Consider the following 22242-nt stretch of genomic DNA (forward strand, 5'->3'; position numbering starts at 1 on the left):
TGCTGTCATGGAGTACAGTCAGTGTCATGTAGAAACGTTCCTGCGTTAGAGTGAATAGTTCATTGTTCTGCCGGAAATTTGGTTGGTTGAGAAGCAGCGACAGCTTGAGTTTAAGTCAACCCTTGGGTGGATAACCACCCCTTCCTGGGTCTCACTTCTCCTAAATTGAGTAAATAGGACCAGATAGATCACTTTAGGATTTTTTTGGGGGGGTGGGGCGGGGGAGGGCACACCTTGTGGTGCTCTGTGCTCGGGGAGCACTCCTGTTGGGCTCGGGGAACCATATGGGGTGCTGGGGATCGAACCAGGTCAGACCATGCAGGGCAAGCAAGCGTCCTACCTGCTCTACCTTGTCCCCCTTTAGGGCTTTTTTTTATTCTATTTGGGGATTCGGGAATTTTTTTTCTTTTTTTGGCTTTTTGGGTCACACTCGGTGATGCTCAGGGGTTGCTCCTGGCTCTGCACTCAGGACTCACTCCTGGCGGAGCTCGGGGACTACATGGGATGCCTGGGACCAAACCTGGGTCGGTTGCAAGCAAGGCAAATGTCCCCCCGCTATACTGTCGCTCCAGCCCCATCAGGAAATTTCTTGCCTCGAACGGGAGCTCTGTCGCTGAGCACTGGCTGTTACTCAGAACACTTACAAATCGTCTGTGTGTGCTGCGTCTTGGATGGTCTAAATGTCAGGGAAACAGTAGTAGAGGCGGTAACGCATATTGGAGCTGCTCGGGCCGAGGGATTGTCTTGACCGCTTCAGCAGAGCAGGTTCCCCTCCCCCAACCCATCCACATTTCCCTTTACAAGGGGCTCTTAACAAAAATTATTTTCGAAGAATTCAAAAATGTATCTCTGGCAGAAATGAAAGCATTTGTCTTTCAGTTGAGACAGTATTCCTTTAGGAGCCGGGATACATATTCCTATGCATATTTAACAGAAGCATTTATTAAAATAGGTCATTTGAATATGTCAGCATTTTAATGTGATGATATCTGGTATTAGAATGTGTGCGAATCGAAACTTATGTTTATTCATAGTTTTTCTTTAATGAAGAAATCAGCGTTTCATTAGCCTGATCGGAGCAGACCCCGGGCACAGCCATTTCTCGAGTCCACCGGGACCGGAGCACCGTGAGAGGGAGGAGCGCCGACCGGCCCACAGCTTCCTGTGCTCATTTCTGAGGGAGGCGCCGAGGGCTGATCTAGTTTCTAAGTGACAGGCTGCCTGGGGGGAGCGGCACGTCTGTGCCAGCCGCTTACTCCTGCGGGTCTGTGACTGACAGGGCGCCTCCTCCCCGGAGCCCCTCCTGACGCCGCGAAACGCCTTTCCCTGGGCCCACAGAGGGAGTCCGGCGCTTGCCCTGCTCTCAGCCAACCTAGGTTTGATCCCCAGCACCCACATGTTCCCAGAGCCAGGACTTAACCCCTGAGCGCTGGGGGGTGTGGCCCAGAAACCAAAAACAGTGGGGGGGCCCCTCTCTCGTCTTGTAAGCAGCAAGTGATTCTAGAGAGTGGGTGTGAGTTTCTCTGGAAATGTTTCATGCCAGAAATTTGATCTGGTATTTTCTCATTGTACCTCCACGTTTGAAGTGATGTTGCCCCGGAGTTGTCTGTCTGGGCATGTGCCTTGTTTGGGAGGAAGTAGGCATCTCCCTCCGTGGGGTCTCTGCAGCAAGGAGCCCTGGGTGTGTGCGTGTTCCCCAGGGGCTGCCGCGCAGGCGTAGCTAGCATGTCTGACCACGGCACCCGCACAGGGCCGGAGAGGCAGCAGCTTGTTCTGGAAAGTTCCACAGAGCAAAAGCATACCCTCCGCGTGCCCGCCGCCAGCTGGAAGCGTAGAGCCGTGGCACCAGCGCTCTGCCAGCGTTCATGGGTCTGCGTGCTTCTCGGCAAGCCCTGGGCGTGGGGGGGGAGAGAGGGAGGAGAAGGGAAAGAGAGGAGAGAGGGAGAGAAGGAGGGAGAGAGAGGAGAGAGGGGGAGAGAGAGAAGGGGAGAGAGAGATTCTCTAGGTGTGGGGTTGGAACGTGAGGGTCTTGGCCCGTCTCAGTACAGCAGCTGTAGAGAAAGTGCAAGAATGCAGGCCGGAATCTGGGCCGCCAGCAAGGCTGGAATATTTGATCCCATGGTCACACAGTGATAGAATTCACAAACTAGGTGTTACTGCAGATGTTATCTTGACTTCTCCTGAGGGCCTGGTGTGACAGGAATTCTCCCTCCTCCCCTCCTGAGAGGGGCGTGGCGTGGTACTTAGCCCCAGGCTTGAGGCCCGGGTGCTCTGTAAACTGGACTCTCCTCCCCCCCTTTTCTTTTCGTTCTTTTCCTTTCCCCCTCTTTCTTTCTCTTTTTCCCTCCTCAGGGTGGGGTTGCCGGGAGCCAGACCGAGGGCCTCGCACCTGCAGGCGAGTGCTCCGTGACTGGCCCCGTCCACTGTTCTGTTCTGTTCCGGTTGCTTTTCTTTCCCTCTGTCTTCAGCGTTGTTTGATTTCTACAGTAGATAAGAAATGACCTTCTGTGCCAGCCAGTGACCAGTGTTCCATGGTGGAGGCGGTGTGGCGAGTGGGGAGGAAGTGTCTCTCCTTTCTGAGACATTGGAACTGACAATCGACATTCCCCCCCCCCCCCCCCCACACACACACACACCGGGAGAAATGATGCCAACCTGCCTGACTCAGTACCACTGATAGCTCTTTCAAAATGAATGTTAGGTGTTGTCAGTACTGTGCGTGCCAGTGATGCAGGTATTCTGGGTGGCATTGCTGAGCCAGGAACCGGAGAGAGAGGCATGTGTGGGTGTTCTACAGACGGAGCCTGACCTTGTTTCCACGCCAGGGCAGTGGGTTGGACCATAGAGTTGGCATCTGTGCAGCGTCCTCCAGTGGACTGCTACCCGGCACGGAACTGTTGACATGCATGTAAGTGTGGGCAATGATGATGTTTGGAAGTCACCATCATTTTCCACTTTGTTGACGAAAGTCTCAGTTCCGTAACACACTGAATTTTGTTAACAAAGTGACTGTATCAGCTCTGAGTTCACTCATTTCATTCTGACCGTGACCCTCCCCAGAATTCGCATCTGAGTCAGTGGAATGACTCCCCCCAAGAAAACCTGTAATGCCATGGACTCTGGACTGCAAGTCTTCTCCCCACCCCCCCATTTTGTTTTATTTATTTCTGGCTGGCCATGTGCAGGTCTTGACCCTGCACTTGGGGATGACTGCTGGGGGACTCAAGGGACCATATGGCATGTCGGGGATCAAACCGGTTTTCCGCGTGTAAGGTAAACGCTCTGCGGGCTGTCCTGCTGCTCTGGGCCCCGAGTCTTGAGCCAAGACTGCACCTGTTCTGTTCTGTTCCAGGCAGGTGAGGCTGTGTGGCCTCTGTTCCCTCGGGGCTCCCCTTCTGGCCGTCTGAGCGTCACAGAGCACGACCCTGCCCCTCGAGTGTTCGGGTAGTGACGGCCAACGGGAGTGTGCCCGAGCTGCTCCCGCTTCTGTGGGTGACGCAGCCAGCCGGCGGTGACTCAGCAGAGGCTTGGCTTTCCTCCTTCCGGAAGGCAGCTGGACTTTGCTCTAAGGAATGCGTCGGTGTGTGCCGCTAATAAAGCGACAGTGACCGGTGCATGAGGTCTGGGCAGGAAAAAGCCGCCCTGCAGAGAGAGAGCAGGGAGAAGGGACATGGTGGTGATGGGCAGATTCCCTGTGGCGTTGGGGTGGGCCAGTGTGGAAGGAGGAGAGACCACGCGTGAGCCAGGCCCAGCAGTTGAGGCGTTCACCCTGACAGTAGGTGGAGACCCGGGCTCTTCCAGGGAATGATCTGGTTCTGGCAGGAGGGGTCAAAGAAGGCAGAGCAGGCTGGCGTGGTGGGCCCAGCGGAGGCGATTTCCAGACAGGAGGGAAAGTGAAGCCCACCTGTAGTTTTGGATTTGGGTTTGATTTCTGGGAGCCATTACCAAGTGGTGCTCAGGGGTCATCCCTGACAGTGCTCACAGTACTGTGCAGTGCTGAGGATGGAGCATGTGTCTAGCCCCAAGTCCGCCGTCGGTGTTAACGTCTGCCACTTCCCTTAGCCATCGTAAGCTGACATGCGTTTTTCAAAAAGGCCTTTAGGAGGACTTTCGGAGAACTTCATTTATTTATTTAGGTTTCGGGGGCACAACCAGTGATGCTCTGGGCTTATTCCTGGCTCTGTGCTCAGGGATCGCTCCTGGCGAAGCTCGAAGAACAGCGTGTAGTTTTGAGGATTGGATTCGGGTTGACCATGTGCAAGACAAACGCCCTCCCTTTGTACTGTACTATCTCTCTGGCCTTTCCAGAGCGTTTTATGGGGTCACACCTGGAGACATTCAGGGTTACTCCTGGCGGGGCTCGGGGAGACCATATGAGAGTCTGGGGGTCGACCACGCTCCCTGCTGTACTGTCATTCCAGCCCAGTGGCGATATCTGTTCTTACCCCAGGAGCCCGGGACTGGGCTTTGTTCTCTGAGATTGGGGAGAAGAGATGAGCACTTTGCTTGAGACCACCTCCCGTCAGGGCAAGCAGAGCTGGGCCCTCAGTCTTCTGCATGCAGTCTAGCCTCTTCTCCAGACTGCTCCCACCTGGGGGCATGCTCCAGGGGCTAGTTTGGTAGCAGGAGTGGGTTCAGCCCCCGAGTTTCATCCCTCCTACCTCTCTCCCCCCAGACAGGCAGGCAGGTCCGTCCCTGGGCCAATGAGCCAGAACGTGGTGGGTGCCCGACTTTGCTCTCTGGTGGGCTCCAGTGGTACAGTCAGATGGCCGTGGGATTTCAGCTATCAGCCTCCCTTCCTGGACCTCTCTCTCTGTGCTTGATCTGACGGGGACTGGGGAGAGGTGATCCGAGAAGAACGTTCCAGAGAACAGGATTGTCGTTGGAACATCTCCATGACTTAAGAGTAAAAATTCAGCTAGTCGACATCTTTGCAGGCGGGAGAGGCTTGAGATTAGGTGCTAGGGGCCGGGGAGGTAGCACGGGGGTTAAAAAGCTTTGTCCTGGTGCTGGAGCGATAGCACAGCTGGTAGACGTTTGCCTTGCACACAGCCGACCCGGGTTTTACTCCCAGCATCCCATATGGTCCCCCCAAGCACTGCCAGGAGTAATTCCTGAGTGCAGAGCCCGGAGTAACCCCTGTGCATCGCCGGGTGTGACCCCAAAGAAAAGCAAAAATTAAAAAAAAAACACCCTTGTCCCTGTGGCGGGGAGCTAGTCCAGGGGTTAAGGCGCCCACCTTGCCTGTGGTCAACGAACACGGCCCCTCAGCCCTGCCAGTGGTGCGCCCTGAGCACAGCTGGCTGTCGTCCCCGTCCCCTCCCCAAACAAAAGCTGTGCCCAGCCTTGCTTTCTGATGTACAGTAGAGATGCCCTGAGAATCCCCGGCCGTGGCCCTGGAGGCCCCCAGCAGCATGGGGCCTGGCCGTCTGCGCACTTGGGGTGTAGTGTCACCGGGAGGGACCTCCACACCCCAGCGCCTGCTTGGGGGGCCCCAAATCGAGCAGCAGCAGGCTGACTCAGTATGGTACAGGATGACCTAAACTGGAACACCTGGGGAAGCGCAGGCCCCTTCTGGAAACAAGCTGTGAATTTGCTCATCAAAATGTATCACTGGATGGGCTGGAGTGATAGCACAGCGAGTAGGGCACTTGCCTTGCATGCCTGGGTTCGATTCCCAGCATCCCATATGGTCCCCCGAGCACTGTCAGGAGTAATTCCTGAGTGCAGAGCCAGGAATAACCCCTGAGCATTGCTGGGTGTGAGCCAAAGAGCAAAAAAAAAGTTATCACTGGGGCCCAAGTGATAGTACAGTGGGGCAGGCGTGCGGGCGTTTGCCTTACTTGCTGCCAACCCAGGTTCGATTCCCGGCATCCCATATGGTCCCCCAAGCATCACCAGGAGTAATTCCTGAGTGCAGAGCCAGGAGTAACTCCTGAGCACCACTGGTTGTGACCCCCAAAATAATAATAATAAATGTATCACTTTTCTCTGTGTATTTGTGGCCTTTGAATTGATTTTTATATTTCAGTGCATAAATTTAAGAGTATTCTTTTAGGGACTAATATCCAGGCAGAAAATTTTATGTCTTAAGAATTATAGTGTATAAAATTAATATGCAGCTATTTATGTAGACATGTTTTATTGGTAGTAAAACACCAAGTAAGTGCCACATTTGTTGTAAACTCTAACCAAAGAGCAATCCTGGGACCAGAGTGGAAGTACAGCGGGTTGGGCACTTGACTTGGCAGACCCGGGTTTGATCCCTACCCCCATAGGGCCCCTGAGCACACAGCAAGGTATGGCCCAAAACAGCAAAAAATTGTAATGCTGTTGTAGAAATCACATAATCCTTTAATTGCTTCAATTCACATTTGGATTCTGCCCTCCTGTGTGCGGGCTGTATGTTAGTCTCGGGCTTTCCCTGTTTCCCTTTTGCTCAGCTGGCTGGGGCCTGGGCTGGGGCCGTGTTCTCTGCTGGGACCGTGTCAGTGGGAGGTCGGGGGCTTGGCTGGCTCTCCCTCCTCCCTGCCGCTCCCCCCCACAGCTCTCCCTCCTCCTCCCCACTCTCCTGCCCCCCACCACCACTCCCCTCCTCCCAGGCTCTCCTTCGCCCCCTCCCCGGCTCTCTCTCCCCTCCACTCTCCTGACCCCCCCTCCAGCTCTCCCTCCTCCCCAGCTCTCCTGCCCGCCCAGTCTCCCGGCCCCCTCGCTGCGTGCTCCCACAGTCTTCCCTCTTGCCATACCTTATTCAGACCTTACTTTGGGGCCACACTCGTCAGTACTCTGGGGTTCTCCCCAGGGGACCATGCCCAGATCAGCCTCGGCCTGGGGCGCATGCCTGGCCTGTGCGTCGATCTGTCGGTCCCCCCAGTGTTCCTCAGCCTTTGCCCGGCTGCTGGCCGGGCTCGTGCTTCCGCCGTCGCTCACTCCCCCCAGTGTCCTCATGGCCTGTCCCTGCCTGGCTCCTCCCATGGCATGGTGGGCTGGCAGCCTTTGGCAAGGTTGGGAGGCTGATCTGCCTCTGTCTTGCTACTGACAGCCCGGCAGGTTGGCTGGCCCAGAGACAGCCCTGCGTGAGGGGCGGGCAGAGGGGAGCTGTGTTTGGCGGAGCAGGTCAGAAGAGCTTTCTGACTTAGGCTGTCGCTCAGATGTGCCTCCCAGACCTGCCGCCACCACCCGCCGCTGCGTGCTCGGTAGGTGGCCTGACCTCAGTGGAGTAGCTGAACTCCCTTAGCCTCTTGTCCAGTGGGCTGTGGCACTCGGAGCCGGGATACAGGCCTGGACGCTGAGGGGCCAGGTAGGCCCGGGGTGGGGATCCTCGGGCCTGAACGCTGGGTGGGGGGGGCGGGGACTGGGCGCCCGGACCCTTACACCGTGCAGGACGAAACAGACTTGAGGAGGCGGGAAAGTGACCGCTACGTCACGGAGCATCTGAGGACATCAGATTGGCTATTGTATGTGGGAGTGCCTTTGTAAAATGCTACAACTGAAGTGTCTGTGTTTAAGATGGGAACGACACAATGGAGTGTAAAATAGTGTAAATGAGATTTCTCGCCTCAATGTGCTGTTCACCGTGTCTGTTTTTCTCTTTCTCCTCCAGGCTGCTGACTTGAGTAAACCAATAGATAAAAGGATATACAAAGGAACTCAGCCTACTTGTCATGACTTCAACCACCTCACAGCCACAGCAGAAAGTGTTTCTCTCCTAGTGGGCTTTTCCGCAGGCCAAGTCCAGCTTATAGACCCCATCAAAAAAGAAACTAGCAAACTCTTTAATGAGGAAGTAAGTAGCACCTGTCGTGGCTGCCGAGAGCCCCCGTCAGAACCTCTCCGTGCTCGCCAGGGCAGTGGCCTTGCTTCGCTCCTTGAGCCTCGGCCTTTGCTCCCCTCTCTTGTCACTCCTTGGCGTTTCCCAAGGCCTAACGGGGCGAATTGACTTGTCGGCTTCCACCTGTTCTTTCTGGGGAGTGGCTGCCTTGTGCGTTTTCGTGGAATACGGCACTTGTCTGACTGGGTATTTTAAAACTCGATGCTGGAGGTAGGGGCAAGGTAGGGGCTTGATGTTGACTGTTTACGTCAGAGAATACTTTCAGGCTTTGTTTATGTCATCAGGAAATTCTGTGCACACCAAAGAACTCTATAACTTCTCCTCAGGCTGCTTTAAATGGTAGCTGAAACCCCATGTGCATGTTTGACAGGCTTTTGGCTAAGGAACCATTCTCTCGCTTGTGAAAATATTTGCTGTAGGATCACCTTTGACATAGTTCGAAATCCTGGCACTTCAAAGCAGGTCCCGTGACATGCTCTGGCAGTGCCGTGGACCACACCGGGGTTTCTGCTGTCTTCGGTTTCATTCTGGATGGAGCGGAGGTGTCTGAGCTGCCTGCAAGGAACATGTCAGCACTGTCAGCTGTGGCTGTCAGGGGGACGCCTGGCCCAGTTCCGGCCATGCTGACCTGCAGGCCCTGGTTTTCAGGATCGCTCAGCCTCCTGATGGGACCTGTCTGCCGGGCGCGGCCGGCGCCGCCTCTAGACAGCCAAGTGTTTGCTCTCGGCGCACACTTCAGGGCCGTTCACACAGGACACAATGGATCCATTCTGGTTTTTCAGAAGTTATTTTGGGGAAGAAAACTTGACAGATTGCAGTTAAAATTATGATTTTTTGTGGTGTTTAGGGAATTCGCTGCCTTCTCATGTCTAGCATCCATCGCCCGAGGCGCTGGACTTCGAGGTTGTCAGTGAACTGGGTCTTCTTTGGCTCCATCGTCCGAGGTGCTGCTCTTGGGCTTTCCCGGACCGGGTTCTCTTTGGAACCATGCCACCTTCTCCCCCAGCTTCATCGGGGCTGACTGGAAACAGAAATAATTGGCCATCTGGACTGACATTTAGTGCTACTTTTTGTTACTTCTTTTTTTTTTCTAGTCCACATCTGGCAGGGGCTGAGCTATAGCACAGCAGTAGGGCGTTTGCCTTGCACACAGCCGGCCCGGCCGAGCCAGGTTCGATTCCTCCGCCCCTCTCAGAGAGCCCGGCAAGCTACCGAGAGTATCGCGCCCGCATGGCAAAGCCTGGCAAGCTACCCGTGACGTATTTGATATGCCAAACACAGTAACAGGTCTCACAATGGAGATGTTACTGGGCCCACTTGAGCAAATCAATGAACAATGGGAGGACAGTGACAGTGACATCTGGCAGAGCTTAGAGCTTCCTTCTGGCTCTGCACACAGAGGTCACTCCTGTAGAGCTCAGGGACCAGATGGGGTGACAGGCATTTGCCCTACCCTCGGCTCTAGTGCTCTTTGCCCTGTTACAAATATAAACAAGAAATTCTTCTTTTCACGTAGCTCTTTTATTGTGTGGAGGTGTGGTTTCTGAAGAATCGAATGTTTGGTTGATTTTGGGGGTGAGTGCAGTATTGGCAGAGATTGGACATCCTTGTGGGGTTTGGTTGTGGCCTAGAGAGGGGAGAGGGTTGGGGCGTGTCGGGGCTGCTAGGTGCGGGTGGCACAGAATGCCACTCAGAGAACAAAGGTTTGTGCGTCATCTCTGGGGCGAGGCTGGGGCCTCGGTCCCAATGCCAGCTCATGGGTGAGCGGTCAGGGGCCCCCTCAGCCAGGAAGTCCCTCATTCTGGACGGTAGGGGGCTGCAGGACCCTCATTTTTGCTGGTTTAGCAGTTCTCTGAGGTCCGTCTTACATCTTCCTTGAAAAACGGTTGTTCGGAATGCCAGGGCTATAGGGGTCCCGCCAGCATGATGCGGGGCTGAACTGCCCACCTTCCACCAGGGGCAAGTTCTTTGACGGATTCCTGATTCGGGTTTGGTGGCTGGACGGACGAGACCCGCCCGTGGCTTTCTCAAAGCTTCCGTGGGCTTGGTTGGTTCGGGGCCCTCCTGGAGCCTTCCATCCGTATGCTCGACGATGGCGAGGGCCGGTGAGAAAAGGTAGCGGCAGGGAACGCTTCTCCCTGTGACCACAGGCCACGTCCCACCCACGGGAGCGCAGAGGCTCTGGGGTGTGGGGGGTGAGCGGGGCAAGAAGGGGCTTGGTGCTCCTGGGAGTGCAGAGCAGCAAACCCCGGGCCACAGGAGCCTGTGACAACCCACCGAAAAGCGAAAAGTGAGTCTGGCCCTGGCGGCCGTGGGGACCCCCAGGTGCGGCAGGGGAGTGACAGGATCAACTGTGTTTTTTTAGAACTCTTGTCAGCACTTGTGGAAGGTGGATTGGAGTGAAGAAAGAGAGAATGAAGGTAGCGAGACCAGTGAGGAGTCCCTAGTAGCTGTGCAGGTGAGAGCTGCGGCCTGGAGCGCGAGGCCGCGTCTCCCCGCCCACCCCGCCACCGTGCCCGGCACGGAGACGCTCTGACCGCCCCCCACACTCACTCACACGCTCCGGTGCCACGGCCCGGCGAGGGGCTCTCAGCTGAGCTGTCAGGTAAGGATCAGCCAGGGCCAGCAGGGCCCGTGCCTGCGGAGAGGACGGCCTTTCAGCTCGCAGCCAGGGGCAGCAGGACGAAGGCCAACAGTGGCTTCCGAGGGTCACCTTGGCCACTTTCGTTTATTCCAAGGGCTTTGGGGCCCTACCCGGCTCTGCTCAGGGGCTGCCCCCGGCTCTGTGCCTCGGGGGTGCTCGGACCAGGCTCCGACAGGGACGCCTGCCCGGCTCAGCCCCTCTCGGCTTAGGCGACAGGCTGCAGAAGCCAGAGAGGCTTAGCCAGATGCTGGGACATCACGGGGTGTCGGCGTATTAGCAGCGATCACAGCCCTGAGGAGAGGCGTGTGGAAACCCCGGGGAGAGCAGCATCCCAGCCAGCCCTGGTGTGGGGGGCTGCCGAGCTCGACCTCCTCATCAGATGGCTCCTGAGGGGTCTTAGACCCGCAGCTTGGGCCGTGAAACGACACCCAGACCCCAGCCCGAAGCCCAGGGCTCTGGCGTGCCGGCACCACCGCTGACGGCTGCTGGGTGCAGGCCCGTGTCAGCCACCACCCTGGAGAGCAGGTAAGGCCCAGGCCCTGCCGCAGGGCCGAGGAAGGGGCGATCCCTGCAGCTCCCAGAGGGACGATTCTAGAACAAGAAGGGAAGAGCAGGACGCCTTGGGTGGAGACTCGGCCCACGGACACCGCAGTGGGGCCGTCTGTCGCTCTTAGCTGCCAACCTCAGGTTTGGGTCACTTGCCCTCTGCTCTTTCTGAGGGGCGCGGCCCACGGAAACGGGGTGCATCTTTAGTTGGAGGGGGAAGCGGGCCCGTGACTGAAGAGGGCAGTGTGTGCTTGGGAGTCAGGCCTGTCGCAGAGGGCGTGTTGCGCTTCCTCGTCCACCGGACACTTCGGACAGTTTGTCGATAGGTGAATTGGGACATGGAAAGTTCCAGAGGACGGAGAACACCCGTCTCTGTAAGTCTCGGTGCTCACTGTTGGGGGGTTCGGGGTGGGGAGTCCCCCCAGGGGTGCTGTGCGACTCTTCCTGCTTTGGGCTTGGGCGTGCTCCTGGGCGCCTGGGGGTGACATGCGGTGCCAGGACTTGAACCTGGGCCTCCCGCGAGCAAAGCTTGAGCTCACAGGGCGTTCGGGCTGCTCATCTGTGGACTGAGGCAGGGCAGCGAGGTGCTCTGTCAGCTGAGGTGGCCCGCTTGTCCCTGCCTGTGGCCCCAGGGCCCCCTCCCCACTCTCTGTCTTCTCGCCCTCGGGAGTGGGTTTAGATTCCGCTACGACATCCCCTGCTGGACTCCACAGAGACGAGCCTCGTGAGAGCGTTTTGCTGTGTCCCATCGAGAGTGTCCCGAGCCCAGGCCCGGGCGGCCACTTCATCACCTGGGGGGCGGGGGGAAGCCTGACAAGGGAGCCACTGCCCGGTCCGTGAGTCAGCCCCAGGTGACTGCAGGCTTGTAGCCATTGGGCGGTAACTTCAAAAGATTTTCAAGTATGTTTCGATTGTTGCTTCAGATGTGAAATCTGAAAATAACGTGTCACTTGACTTTGTTACTGACAATGACGTCTGTGTTCTTGCTCCTCTTTGACAGAATTCAGAGCGAGCCAGCACCAGGCGGGTGTCTTTAGGCAGTGAGGAGATGACCCCGGGGAGAGGAACAGAAGGGCTCAGCTTGGAGACCTCTGAGGTCTGTGGCCCAGGGTGGTTCTTCGTGGTAGAGAGGAGGCAAGGTGTACCCCTGGGTCCGAGCGGTGTCCGCCCTCTCTGCAGGGCCTCCCCGGCTGTGCACTCACCCGGGCTGGCAGCACGCGCCAGCAGCGGCTGTGTTGGCTTCTTGCGTCTCGTGGTTCTGGTTGTTTATTTTGGTCTAGTTTGGTTTGGGGAGCCACACCCAGCTGTGCTCAAGGCCTCCTCCTCGTTCTGGGCCCCAGGATCGCTCCTGGTGGTGCTCTGGGGACCAGGGCTGCACGCCGGTCAGGCAGCTGGGCCCTGCGCTGTCTCACACCTCGCCGCCGTGGTTTTAGTGTTATGTTGTGGAGAGATGCCTGTGACCTCTCTGGGTGCTGGCAGCACTCTGGAGGGGCGTCTCCATGTGACGAGCCCCCAGTGATGGTGCCTGAGGGACTCTCCCCTTACTGAGATGATGGGATGAGAAACTCGTGTCCGGTTGTGCCACGGCTCGTGGCAGTTTGGAGTTTCGGTGATGGTCACCTGGTGGGTATCGGGAGGGTGAGTTTCTTTCAGGGCATGTGGGGACCCATCGGGGAGTCGCTCTTGAGTGGGAAGGGCACCCAACACAGCCCGTCTTGGCCGCACCTCGCCACCCCTTGCTCACACCTTCTGCTCGCTCCCTGCGTGCCACAGGCCTGGTGCTCAGCCGAGGTGGGGACACGGTAGGTCCCCGGGCAGCACCATCCCTCCCTGCCCACCCCACCGGGCCTTTCGCTGCTTCCTCTGCTCACTGACGACGCTCGCGGAAGCATGGCTGTCCCCGCGAAGGCCGGTGACTGGCGCCAGAGAGAACTGCAGGGGGAGGACGTTGGCCTTCACAGCTGAGCCCAAGACGAAAGACACGGGCTGACGCTCGGCTTCTCCCGTGTCACAGGCACAGCCAGTGCTCGAGAGCCGCATCCTGCTCGGGCCCCGGGGCTGAGTCCAGACCCAACTTCCTGTCTGCCAGGAGCCGCAGCTGGTGGGGCCGCCTTCCAGAGGCGTTTTCTGTTCTCGTTTTCTTTCTCTTGTGGGGGCTTCTGGCTCTGCGCTCGGGGATCCCTTCTGATGGGGCTCTGGCCATTTGAGGTGCTGGGGATCGGGTACCCGGCCAATGGTACTAATTTCCAGTCACAGAGGCGTTGTGTGGCCCCTCGTCCCAGTGAGCATCCCCGTCCCCCGTCTGCCGTGGCCGGTGGCAGGGAGCCACTGCTCTGCGCCTGTGTGCTGAGCAGACGCCGGCGTTTCCCCACGTGGAGCAGGAGTTGGCGGAGCTTGCCACTTCCCCTTCCCGCTGTCAGACAGCGCCCAGGGCCGCTCTGCTGCCCAGCCTTGGGCTGGGGCCACTTCCGACACCGAGGGCCTTTGTCCACGTCTGTGCCCAGGGAGGGTGCCCTGCCCGCTGGGCTCCACTGCCTGCGCCAGCTCCGTCCTTCCGCGGGGTGTCGGGCGTTCCCTGGGCTCCCGCTGCGGGCACGTTCCCTCGAAACTCACCCACTGTCCGCACCCGTGGGTCCGTGTCCCCTCACCCAGCTGTCTGCATCTTGGGCCCGTGTCCCACCTCGCCCAGCTATCTGCGCCCAGGGGCCTCTTTGGTCTCCTCAGCTCTCGCTTCCTGGGGCCCTCCTGTCCCCCACGTGCTGTGGTCGTGTCACCCGCTGGTCTGTGGCGTGCTGCAGCACAGGAGCAGGACCGGGCGAGGCTGGGTGTGTGCGCTCGCTCTCTGGTCTCCAGTGGCGGCGGGGCTGGACCAGGCATCGGGGAGCTTGTGTACAAGCCCCGTCAGTCCTCTCCTGCCACAGCTTTGATGGGACCTGGGGACCCCGATGCAGGACACCTTGTTGCTGCTCCCGAGCTGGCCGGGTGGGTTGAGCGAGAAGCCCTGTGTGGAGAGGCGAGTCTGGCCGTTGGAGGGGGCGGGGGTGTCCCCGTCGGGCCCGCCCCGCGCCTGCAGATGGCCAGCTTTCCCCAGCTGCTGCTTCACGCTGAGCCCTCATCAGCGGAGGGCGTTTGCCTGGCACGCGGCCGACCCTGGTCTGATCCCCGGCATCCCGTAGTCCCCCAAGCACCGCCAGGAGTCCTTCCTGAGGAGACTGGGAGTAACCCCTGAACATCGCCGGGTGTGACCCCAAAGCAAAGTCTTCATCAGAGCAGTTTGGGAGCGGGGGATTTAAGGCAAAACTAGGAATTCTTAACTGTAGAACTAGGAAATTCTGTGCTCCTGCAGTTTTTCACACTCGGTAGAACCAGCGCGTGATCGTGGCAGGCTGAGGCGTTTTGGGTGGTGGTGAGCAGGGGTGCCCGGGAGGACCCCTGAGGCCCGGCCATGGTATCGCTCGTCCCCGGGCCCACCTGCTCCTTGCTCGAGTCCTGGGGCAGTGCAGCGCCCACTGGAGGCCCCCACTGTCTGCCGCAGTGACTCGGAAAGCGGGGAGGGGGGCTGCCTGTGAGCAGCGAGTGCCCACCTGGTCCCTGCCCTCTGGGGCTGACTGGAGAGGACGTGAGGGCGCCGCAGGAGCCCCGGCAGTGAGCAGCCTCTGACGCACCCGCAGACTGCAGGTGGCAGAGTGCCGGCGGCACCGAGCACTGAGTCGGCCTGTGGCCTTGTCCTCTGGGTTCCCAAGGCGAGACTTTGGTGCCAGTAGTTAAGACGCGACCCAGAGGCCCGGGAGAAGACAAGAGTCTAGGTCTGGCCACTCGGAGTCCCTTGAACACGGCTCATAGACCCACACACGTGCCACACTCGGCACACCAGTGGACAGGAGGGGGCAGCGGGGGAGTCTGGGAGGGACTGTCGGGCGCCCCCACATTGTAGCGGCCGGGGGGGGGGGCAGGAGGGCTCGGCAGAGAGCAGGAGGGAGCTCGGGGTCAGAGGCCAGCGGCCTTGGTGCCCCTCCCATGTGTGTGCGAGGGGGCAGGGCCAGGCGGGGGTGCGCGGGAGTGACTGGCGCCCGGGCCGCCGGGGCGCTCTTGCTGCAGGGGCCTCCCCTTCTCCGTGGTGATAACGTGTTCTCCTTTGTCTTCACAGAGGCTAATAGACAAGTCCCGCGTGACCTGTGTCAGATGGGTTCCCGGTTCGGAAAGTCTTTTCCTAGTAGCCCACTCGAGTGGGAACATGTACTTGTATAATGGGGAGCACACGTGCGGCACCACAGCCCCCCACTACCAGCTCCTGAAGCAGGGCGAGAGCTTTGCCGTGCACACTTGCAAGAGCAAATCCACGAGGAACCCTCTCCTCAAGTGGACGGTGGGCGAGGGGGCCCTCAACGAGTTTGCTTTCTCCCCAGATGGCAAGTTCTTGGCGTGCGTGAGCCAGGACGGGTTTCTGCGCGTGTTCAGCTTTGACTCGGTGGAGCTGCACGGCACCATGAAAAGCTACTTTGGAGGCTTGCTGTGCGTGTGCTGGAGCCCCGACGGCAAGTACATCGTGACGGGCGGCGAGGACGACCTGGTGACGGTCTGGTCCTTCGTGGACTGCCGGGTGATCGCCAGAGGCCACGGACACAAGTCCTGGGTCAGCGTGGTGGCGTTTGACCCCTACACCACCAGCGTGGACGAGAGCGACCCCATGGAGCTGAGCGGCAGCGACGAGGACTTCCAGGACGTCCTGCACTGTGGCCGCGACCGCGCCGGCAGCACGCAGTCCCGGCTCTCCAAACGGAACTCTGCCGAGAGCCGCCCCGTCAGCGTCACCTACCGCTTCGGCTCGGTGGGCCAGGACACGCAGCTCTGCCTCTGGGACCTCACGGAAGACATCCTTTTCCCCCACCAGCCCCTCTCCAGAGCACGGACACACACGAACGTCATGAACGCCACGAGTCCCCCCGCCGGGAGCACCGGCAACTCGGCGCTGCCCCCCCTGCCGAGGTCCAACAGCCTCCCACATTCCGCCGTCTCCAACGCCGGCAGCAAGAGCAGCGTGGCCGACGGGGCCATCGCCTCCGGGGTCAGCAAGTTCGCCACCCTCTCGCTGCACGACCGCAAGGACAGGCACCACGAGAAGGACCACAAGCGCAACCACAGCATGGGACACATCTCCAGCAAGAGCAGCGACAGGCTGAACCTGGTCACGAAAGCCAGGACGGACCCTGCTAAGACGCTGGGGACAGCCCTGTGTCCTCGCATGGAAGACGTCCCCTTGCTCGAGCCGCTGGTCTGCAAAAAGATCGCGCACGAGAGACTGACGGTATTGATTTTCCTCGAAGACTGTATAGTCACTGCTTGTCAGGAGGGATTTATTTGCACATGGGGAAGGCCTGGGAAAGTGGTAAGTTTCAACCCTTGATGCCGCGCCTCGTCTCGGACTGCGTAGCTAGTGATTCCGGTTTCCTTGCGGGCGGGGGGTGTGCGATGAATGTGAATGACACTTCTTCTTCTTAATGTAAATCTAAATGCATCAGAGCCATAATTTTGGATACTGCATGCCATGTAATTCTGAATCATTTGATAATTCACCTTAGCGCGTTTCAAAACTAGAATCAAACTAATTGCCAGTGCAGTCACCCAACCTCGGGGGCCGTGGGCCCGGCCCGCGCCCCCGTGCTAGGCGATTCCAGTTCTAGAGAATCATGGCGGGGAAACACGACTTTAAAATGCTAGGATGAAAATTTCTGCTTTAACTGGAATATTTTTGCTTAACTACTCAATTAGAATATTGTACACCCGATCAGAGTGTTTATTCAGTGCGGACGGCCATTGTCATTTATAGTCCAATTTTTTATCTTAATCATAAAATGTTTAGGAATCTATGAAATTTAACTTTAGGAACAAAGCGTTCAGCAGGGTTGATTGATATTATTTTTACATTGTTCTGGCAATCCACAGAAAGAGAAGAGCCTTAATTTTTAAAACCCATTTTAGTCATTTTATGACAATTAAAATTGTTTAATAAACATCTTTTTCAAAGAAGCAGTTTGTAGCACTTTGATTGAGAGTCAGTGCCGGAGCCCGCGGCCGGGCGTCGTCTTTTTCGGGGGACGCCGGCCGTGGGCAGGCCCCGGCTCTATCTGTGCAGACTGAGGAACTGGCGCTGGGCATGCGGGCAGGTGGGCGCTGTGGCCTCTCTGCAGGGGTGGGAGGCCCCCGGGACGCCGAGGCTAGTGGCCCTGCGCTCACAGTGAGGGCCCCGGCCCTGTGTTTGCTCCCGGCTGTTCTCGCGTGTCTCTGCTTGGCCTTAGGTCTGAGCGTGCAGACGTGAGGGTGAGCTGCTCTGCAGGGGTGAGTGGGGACGGGCCCCTCCCGCCTTCAGCGCCTCGCTGCTTTCTCCTCGGTGACTAAAGGGGTGGGAGGGAGCCGACCCTGACCCGCGGTTCCCCCAGCCTGTCCTGCCGGCACAGGGAATGAGCATTGGACCGAAACAAAACCGACTCCCGGCCAGCCGCCTGTGTGACCCACTCCCTGCCTCTGGCCTGGGTGCCCGACCCCTGATCTCGCCCTGCGCCACCTCGGGAACCCGGCTGCCAGGAGTCCAGCTCAAGCGGGACCTGCATGAGGGGGACCCCGAGCACCCCAGCTCTGGCCCCTATTTTAAGTACAAAATAGAGGCTAAGGTGCACGTGGCCGCCGCTGTACCGTGGTTCGAATCTCAGGCCCCACTCTGGTCCCCCGAGCACTGCCAGGAATGGCCCCTAAGCACCCTGAGAGCGACACCCCCCAGGGTGAGCCACCAGAGACAAGCCTGGCCCCATGGAAGCCGGGTTGCCGGGGAGCCACTCGCTTCAATGGTTCTGGCACCCCCACTTTCTTGTGTGCTCATGGAACCTTCTAGCATTTCCCCCATTTGGGGGCTGGAGGGAGTTCGCCGCACCTGGCGGTGCCGGGGCTGGAACCCACAGCCGCATGTGCGCCCTGCCCCGTCCCACCTGGACCCACGTTCCTTCAGCGCTGCACTGGGAGGACTCCTGCTTTCTTGCTCTGGCTGGGGAGCGGAGAGGCGGGACCCAGGACTTGGATTCACAGCGGCTCTGAGGACACCAGTGCCAGGCGACAGCCCGGGGGCTGGGGCAGTGTCCACGCCTGGGGCCACCTGTGCCCCCGGGCCAGCAGCCCTCCTGCTGAGGCTGGAGGCCGGTCTGGTGGCCAGCAGGCCCGTCCCCCACCTGTAGTCCTGTGGAGCCCAGAGACCCCCACCTGCCGTGTCCGTGTGTGCCAACTGTCCCGAGGGCACCCATCCCCGTGGGGGCCTCAGGACTGTTGCTTGCTCCAGTCTTCAAGAGTTTGGCTCTGGCCCTTGGGGAGAGCTGCGGAGAGCAGAGCGAGGTCCCTGGGGGAGCACTGAGAGCGGAGCGCCTTTGCCTGCAGCTTTGATTCTGTGTCCGGGTTTTGCTGACACGGTGACCCCAGTGACTGTCTGAGCCTCCTTGGGGACCACAGCTGTAACACCTGTGTATCTCCTCCCGTTCTCATCTCTGCTTTGACGGCTGGAGTAGATGGGACTGTTCCTTAGTGAAATGCTGGTAATTGTGCCTTGGCTGGGTCACCGTGCACGTGGCCGGAATGTGGGTGCTGTGACGGCCGGGTTTCAGCAGGGGGCGTTGTTCTGCACCCTTGGGACCGGCAGCAGCCCAGGAATAGCCACGAAAAAGAGTCGGGAAAGAAATGCATCTCCTGAGGCAGGGGTACAAGGCTGGAGGGCGGGGGCCTCGGTGGATCTGAAAAGAAACCTCCTGGGGCTTTTACAACCTGCTCGGCTGGCCTGAGCCCACCAGCGCGGGGACAGCGCAGGCGGTGCCAGCCCTGGCTGCAGCCCCCACCCCCCATAGGACAGGGCTCCAAGGGCAGAGCGTGGGTCTGCACATGTCCACGGAAGGACAGACAGACCCACGGAAGGACTGCTCTCCTGCTCAGGCAAGAGAGGCCTGAGGGGACAGAGCCCACCGGCAGAGGGTGCCCCCGGGCCGCTTCCTCCGGGGGCATGTGTCCCCATCAGCGTGGCAGTGACCGGTGGGGCTCGGGGAACTGTGGGTGGCTCCTGGCCTGGCTGGCTTCGTGCACACAGGGCAGGAGAGTGGTCGGCCACGCCGTGCCTGCACCAGCCCCTCTGGGCCTCCAGTGGGATGGGAGATTGACCCCATGAGCCATCCTGGACACCCCAAGGCAGCGCTGACGGGTCAGTGGTGGCTGAGCAGGCCCCTCCCCCTTCCACTGGCCCCGAAGGGGAGCAGCAGGTGGGGTGGGAGTGAGACGAGTCCAGATCTGAGATCTGAGAGCAGAAGCAGGGTGGCGGAGCTGAGGTGCCCCGGACCTACAGGGTGCTGCAGAGTGCACCTTGGAGAACGTGGGGAGACGACCTACTCCTCAGCCAATGCCCACGGGGGGCTGCTGCCCACAGCTTTTATGGGGCACCCCCTCCGGGATAGACCACCCATAGGTCTTGGTGGGGCTGGACTGAGTGCACAGCGGGTAGGGGGCTTGCCTGGCACACAGCCTGACTTTGATCCTTGGCGCCCCCTGTGGTCTCCCGAGCCCACCATGAGCGAGTGGTCAGCACTAGCAGGTATGCAGCCCCCCAAAAAAACGAAAACTGCCATGAGACATTCTGCCCGCCGCCCAGAAAACATCCTTGACAAGTGCCACTGAATGTGGCCATGACAGGAACAGGCGCCATGAGAGCTGAGGCCACCTGGTCTCCGAGTGAGGGGCTGCTCTGGGCCTGGGGACAGGCCATCGCACAGCGGCGGGCGAAGACCAAGTGTCCAGAATGCTGGCCCGCAGCCACCCCCTCTGACCTGGGAAACTTCTGGAGGCGGCGGAGCGGCAGCCTGCGGTGGGTGAGCCGGATTAACGTGAGCTGCTTTGTTTGCAGGGTTTCTTGTCACCCCCAAACCAGGCCCGCTCTCCCCGGGGAACTGTAGTGTAGCGCTGCCGGGGACTCAGGGCGGCCAAACCTCGCGGGAGGTGGATGTCACCGGAGGCGCGCAGAGCTGACCTGCACCCAGGAAGCCGCGCCCACAGCAAGGCACTCGGGCTCCGGCCATCGAGGAAAAACGGGTGGTTTTTGCTTTTCACGCCCAAATCTGGCATCACAAGAAGCAAGTCTAGAGACACACGTGTCAGCAGAGACCTTTGCACGGACACAAGAACATGCCCCGCGCCCAGCCCTGAGCCCACGAAGGTGGTTTGTGACCTTCACTGTGACCTGCACGTCAGACAGTTCTGTGCTGGGCCAAGATTCCTTCCAGAGCATCAGTGCTGTGCTCGCGTGCAAACTCTGTAACTCTGTGACTGCCACAGCGGGCAGCACCTGCCCTCCCCGCCCCCCAGTTTCATCCTGCTAGAAATAGTAATATTTCTAGCTCACAAAGGTATTCATATTAAAATTATCTTGAACAGACCACTTGGTTTCTCTTCCGATTACACCGACTCCCTGATGTGATGGTTCGACTTTTTAATGGGAAACTGGGTTGAATTAGAGAATCACAAAGGAAGAACTCTGTCCCTCCGCCCACACTCACACCCTGCCCTCCCGCTTCTGCCTTCCAGTTCGCACAGGAAACTGGGCACAGGACCTCCGCTGGTGGCACCTGAAGGCCCCTGGAGGCCCGGCCTGAGTTACAAAGATCAGGCCCCACGGACCCTTGGCCAGTGCCCGGGTTTGGTCTTTAAGCCACCGCTCAGGGCTGGGGATGGAGCAGCCCTCAGGTCACCCAGGCTCAGGCGTGCACGTAAAGTGCTGTCCAGCCGAGCTGCACTCCCGGCCCTGCCGTGGGAGCCGGAGCACAGCCTGGCATGCTCAAAGCCGCATCTTCCCCAAGCACAGCAGCTAGTCAGCCGGCCTGCCCGGCCCAGCTTTTCTGGGAGTGGCCCCTGTGCCCTGCGCAATGCAGAGCCCGTCTGTGACCGCAGGAACGGGGTAGGCCTGGCGCCCACCAGGGTAGAGCAAGGGCAAGGCCAGCCAGACCCATGTTCAGGCCGAGGCCAGAGTCGCTGTGACCTGTGGGAAGGTGGCAGACATTCGGGCCCCAGCACGTGTGACTGTCACCCTCCCCCAGCATGGCTGTGACCTTCACATACATAGGAAACCCAACTTGTCCTGGTCCCAAAGGCGAGGAAGCCCCACCTCAAGGTGCAAACAAGCTGCCTCTGGGACGCCCCAGTCTGTGCAGGAAATGATCGGAGCACCAGGACCACCCGGCGTGTTCAAGCCCAGAACACGCTGTGGTCCCAGTTCTGCCCGCCAGCTGTCCCGGGGCTCCGCGAGCAAACTGCTGGCGCCATCGGGGCAGTGGCCGAGGGGCGTGGCGGCCTCCGGGGTGGCACCCCACTCGGAAGCGCTGGAGGAGTGGAGCCGACACCTTCCCAGTAGGAATGCCCACGCGGGGACGCAGCAGCGAGCTGGCATGGGGAGCCTGGGCACCCCAGTGAGCCCTGCCACACGGCGAGGGGACAGGGAGGCCCTTCCAGTTCTGACAAGGTTGCCTGGGAAGCCTTTATTAGTTGGAGTGCCTTTTTTTTGTGTGTGTGCCCAGCCTACAGTACTATCACTCTGGCCCAGAACCCTTTATTAATTTTGTAGTTCATTTTAGGGGGGGCTGGGGATAGAAATGGGAAAAGGCACATTGTTGGTTACGTGCGGCCAACCCTAGTTTGTTGCCAGGAACCGCATACAGCCCAGGAGCAAGCCCTGAGCACCACAAGGCATGGTCCAAGCCTCGCTCCCCAAAAAGGCCCAGATCCTGGGGGCCACACCCAGCTCAGGGCATTGAGCATCAGTGTGGCTGGCTCGGCCACTCCCCAGTGCGGCTGGGAAGCCGGTGCCTGGCTGCCCACAGGAGCCCGTGTGCCATCTCAGGAAGCCGCCTGCCCCGGGCCCCCATGAGTGACCCCCCAGTCTGCATCTGCCCCCATAGCCCCTTCGGTGGCCCCCTCCCTGCCCCCCACCCTCCCATGGCTGGTGGCCCAAGCACAGATGTCAGATTTGTCCCAAAAACGGAAAAGACACGACAAAACCTGGGAAATGGAGTCTCAAAAACATTGGTTGGAGAAGCTGAGAAAAATGCTGAGCTTTTGTGGGACATTCCCCAGAGAGGGGCCGGTGAGGGTCCCCCTGTCCACCACCAGCCAATGCCCACCAGACCACCCCACCCCATGCCCACTTACTGCA

General features: G+C 59.3%; 1 protein-coding gene across 9 annotated transcripts in view; it reads left to right on the top strand.

Moving 5' to 3' along the window:
• Positions 1-17048, top strand: part of WDR20 (WD repeat domain 20) — a 53648-nt gene extending 36600 nt beyond the window's left edge. Inside the window, exons 2-4 of one of the 9 annotated variants that reach the window (XM_056113714.1) lie at positions 7604-7786; positions 10197-10289; positions 15428-15599. In XM_056113714.1, the coding sequence (XP_055969689.1) occupies positions 7604-7786; positions 10197-10289; positions 15428-15451 (300 nt within the window). In that variant the 3' untranslated portion in view covers positions 15452-15599. Of the gene's footprint in view, positions 1-7603; positions 7787-10196; positions 10290-15168 lie in introns of those variants that run through there. The other 8 variants (XM_056113709.1, XM_056113715.1, XM_056113710.1 and 5 more) reach the window with 8 other exon arrangements.
• The last annotated feature ends 5194 nt before the right edge of the window (positions 17049-22242 follow it).

This window comes from Sorex fumeus, unplaced genomic scaffold (genome assembly GCF_029834395.1).
Source record: "Sorex fumeus unplaced genomic scaffold, SorFum_2.1 ptg000022l, whole genome shotgun sequence".
NCBI lineage: Eukaryota > Metazoa > Chordata > Mammalia > Eulipotyphla > Soricidae > Sorex > Sorex fumeus.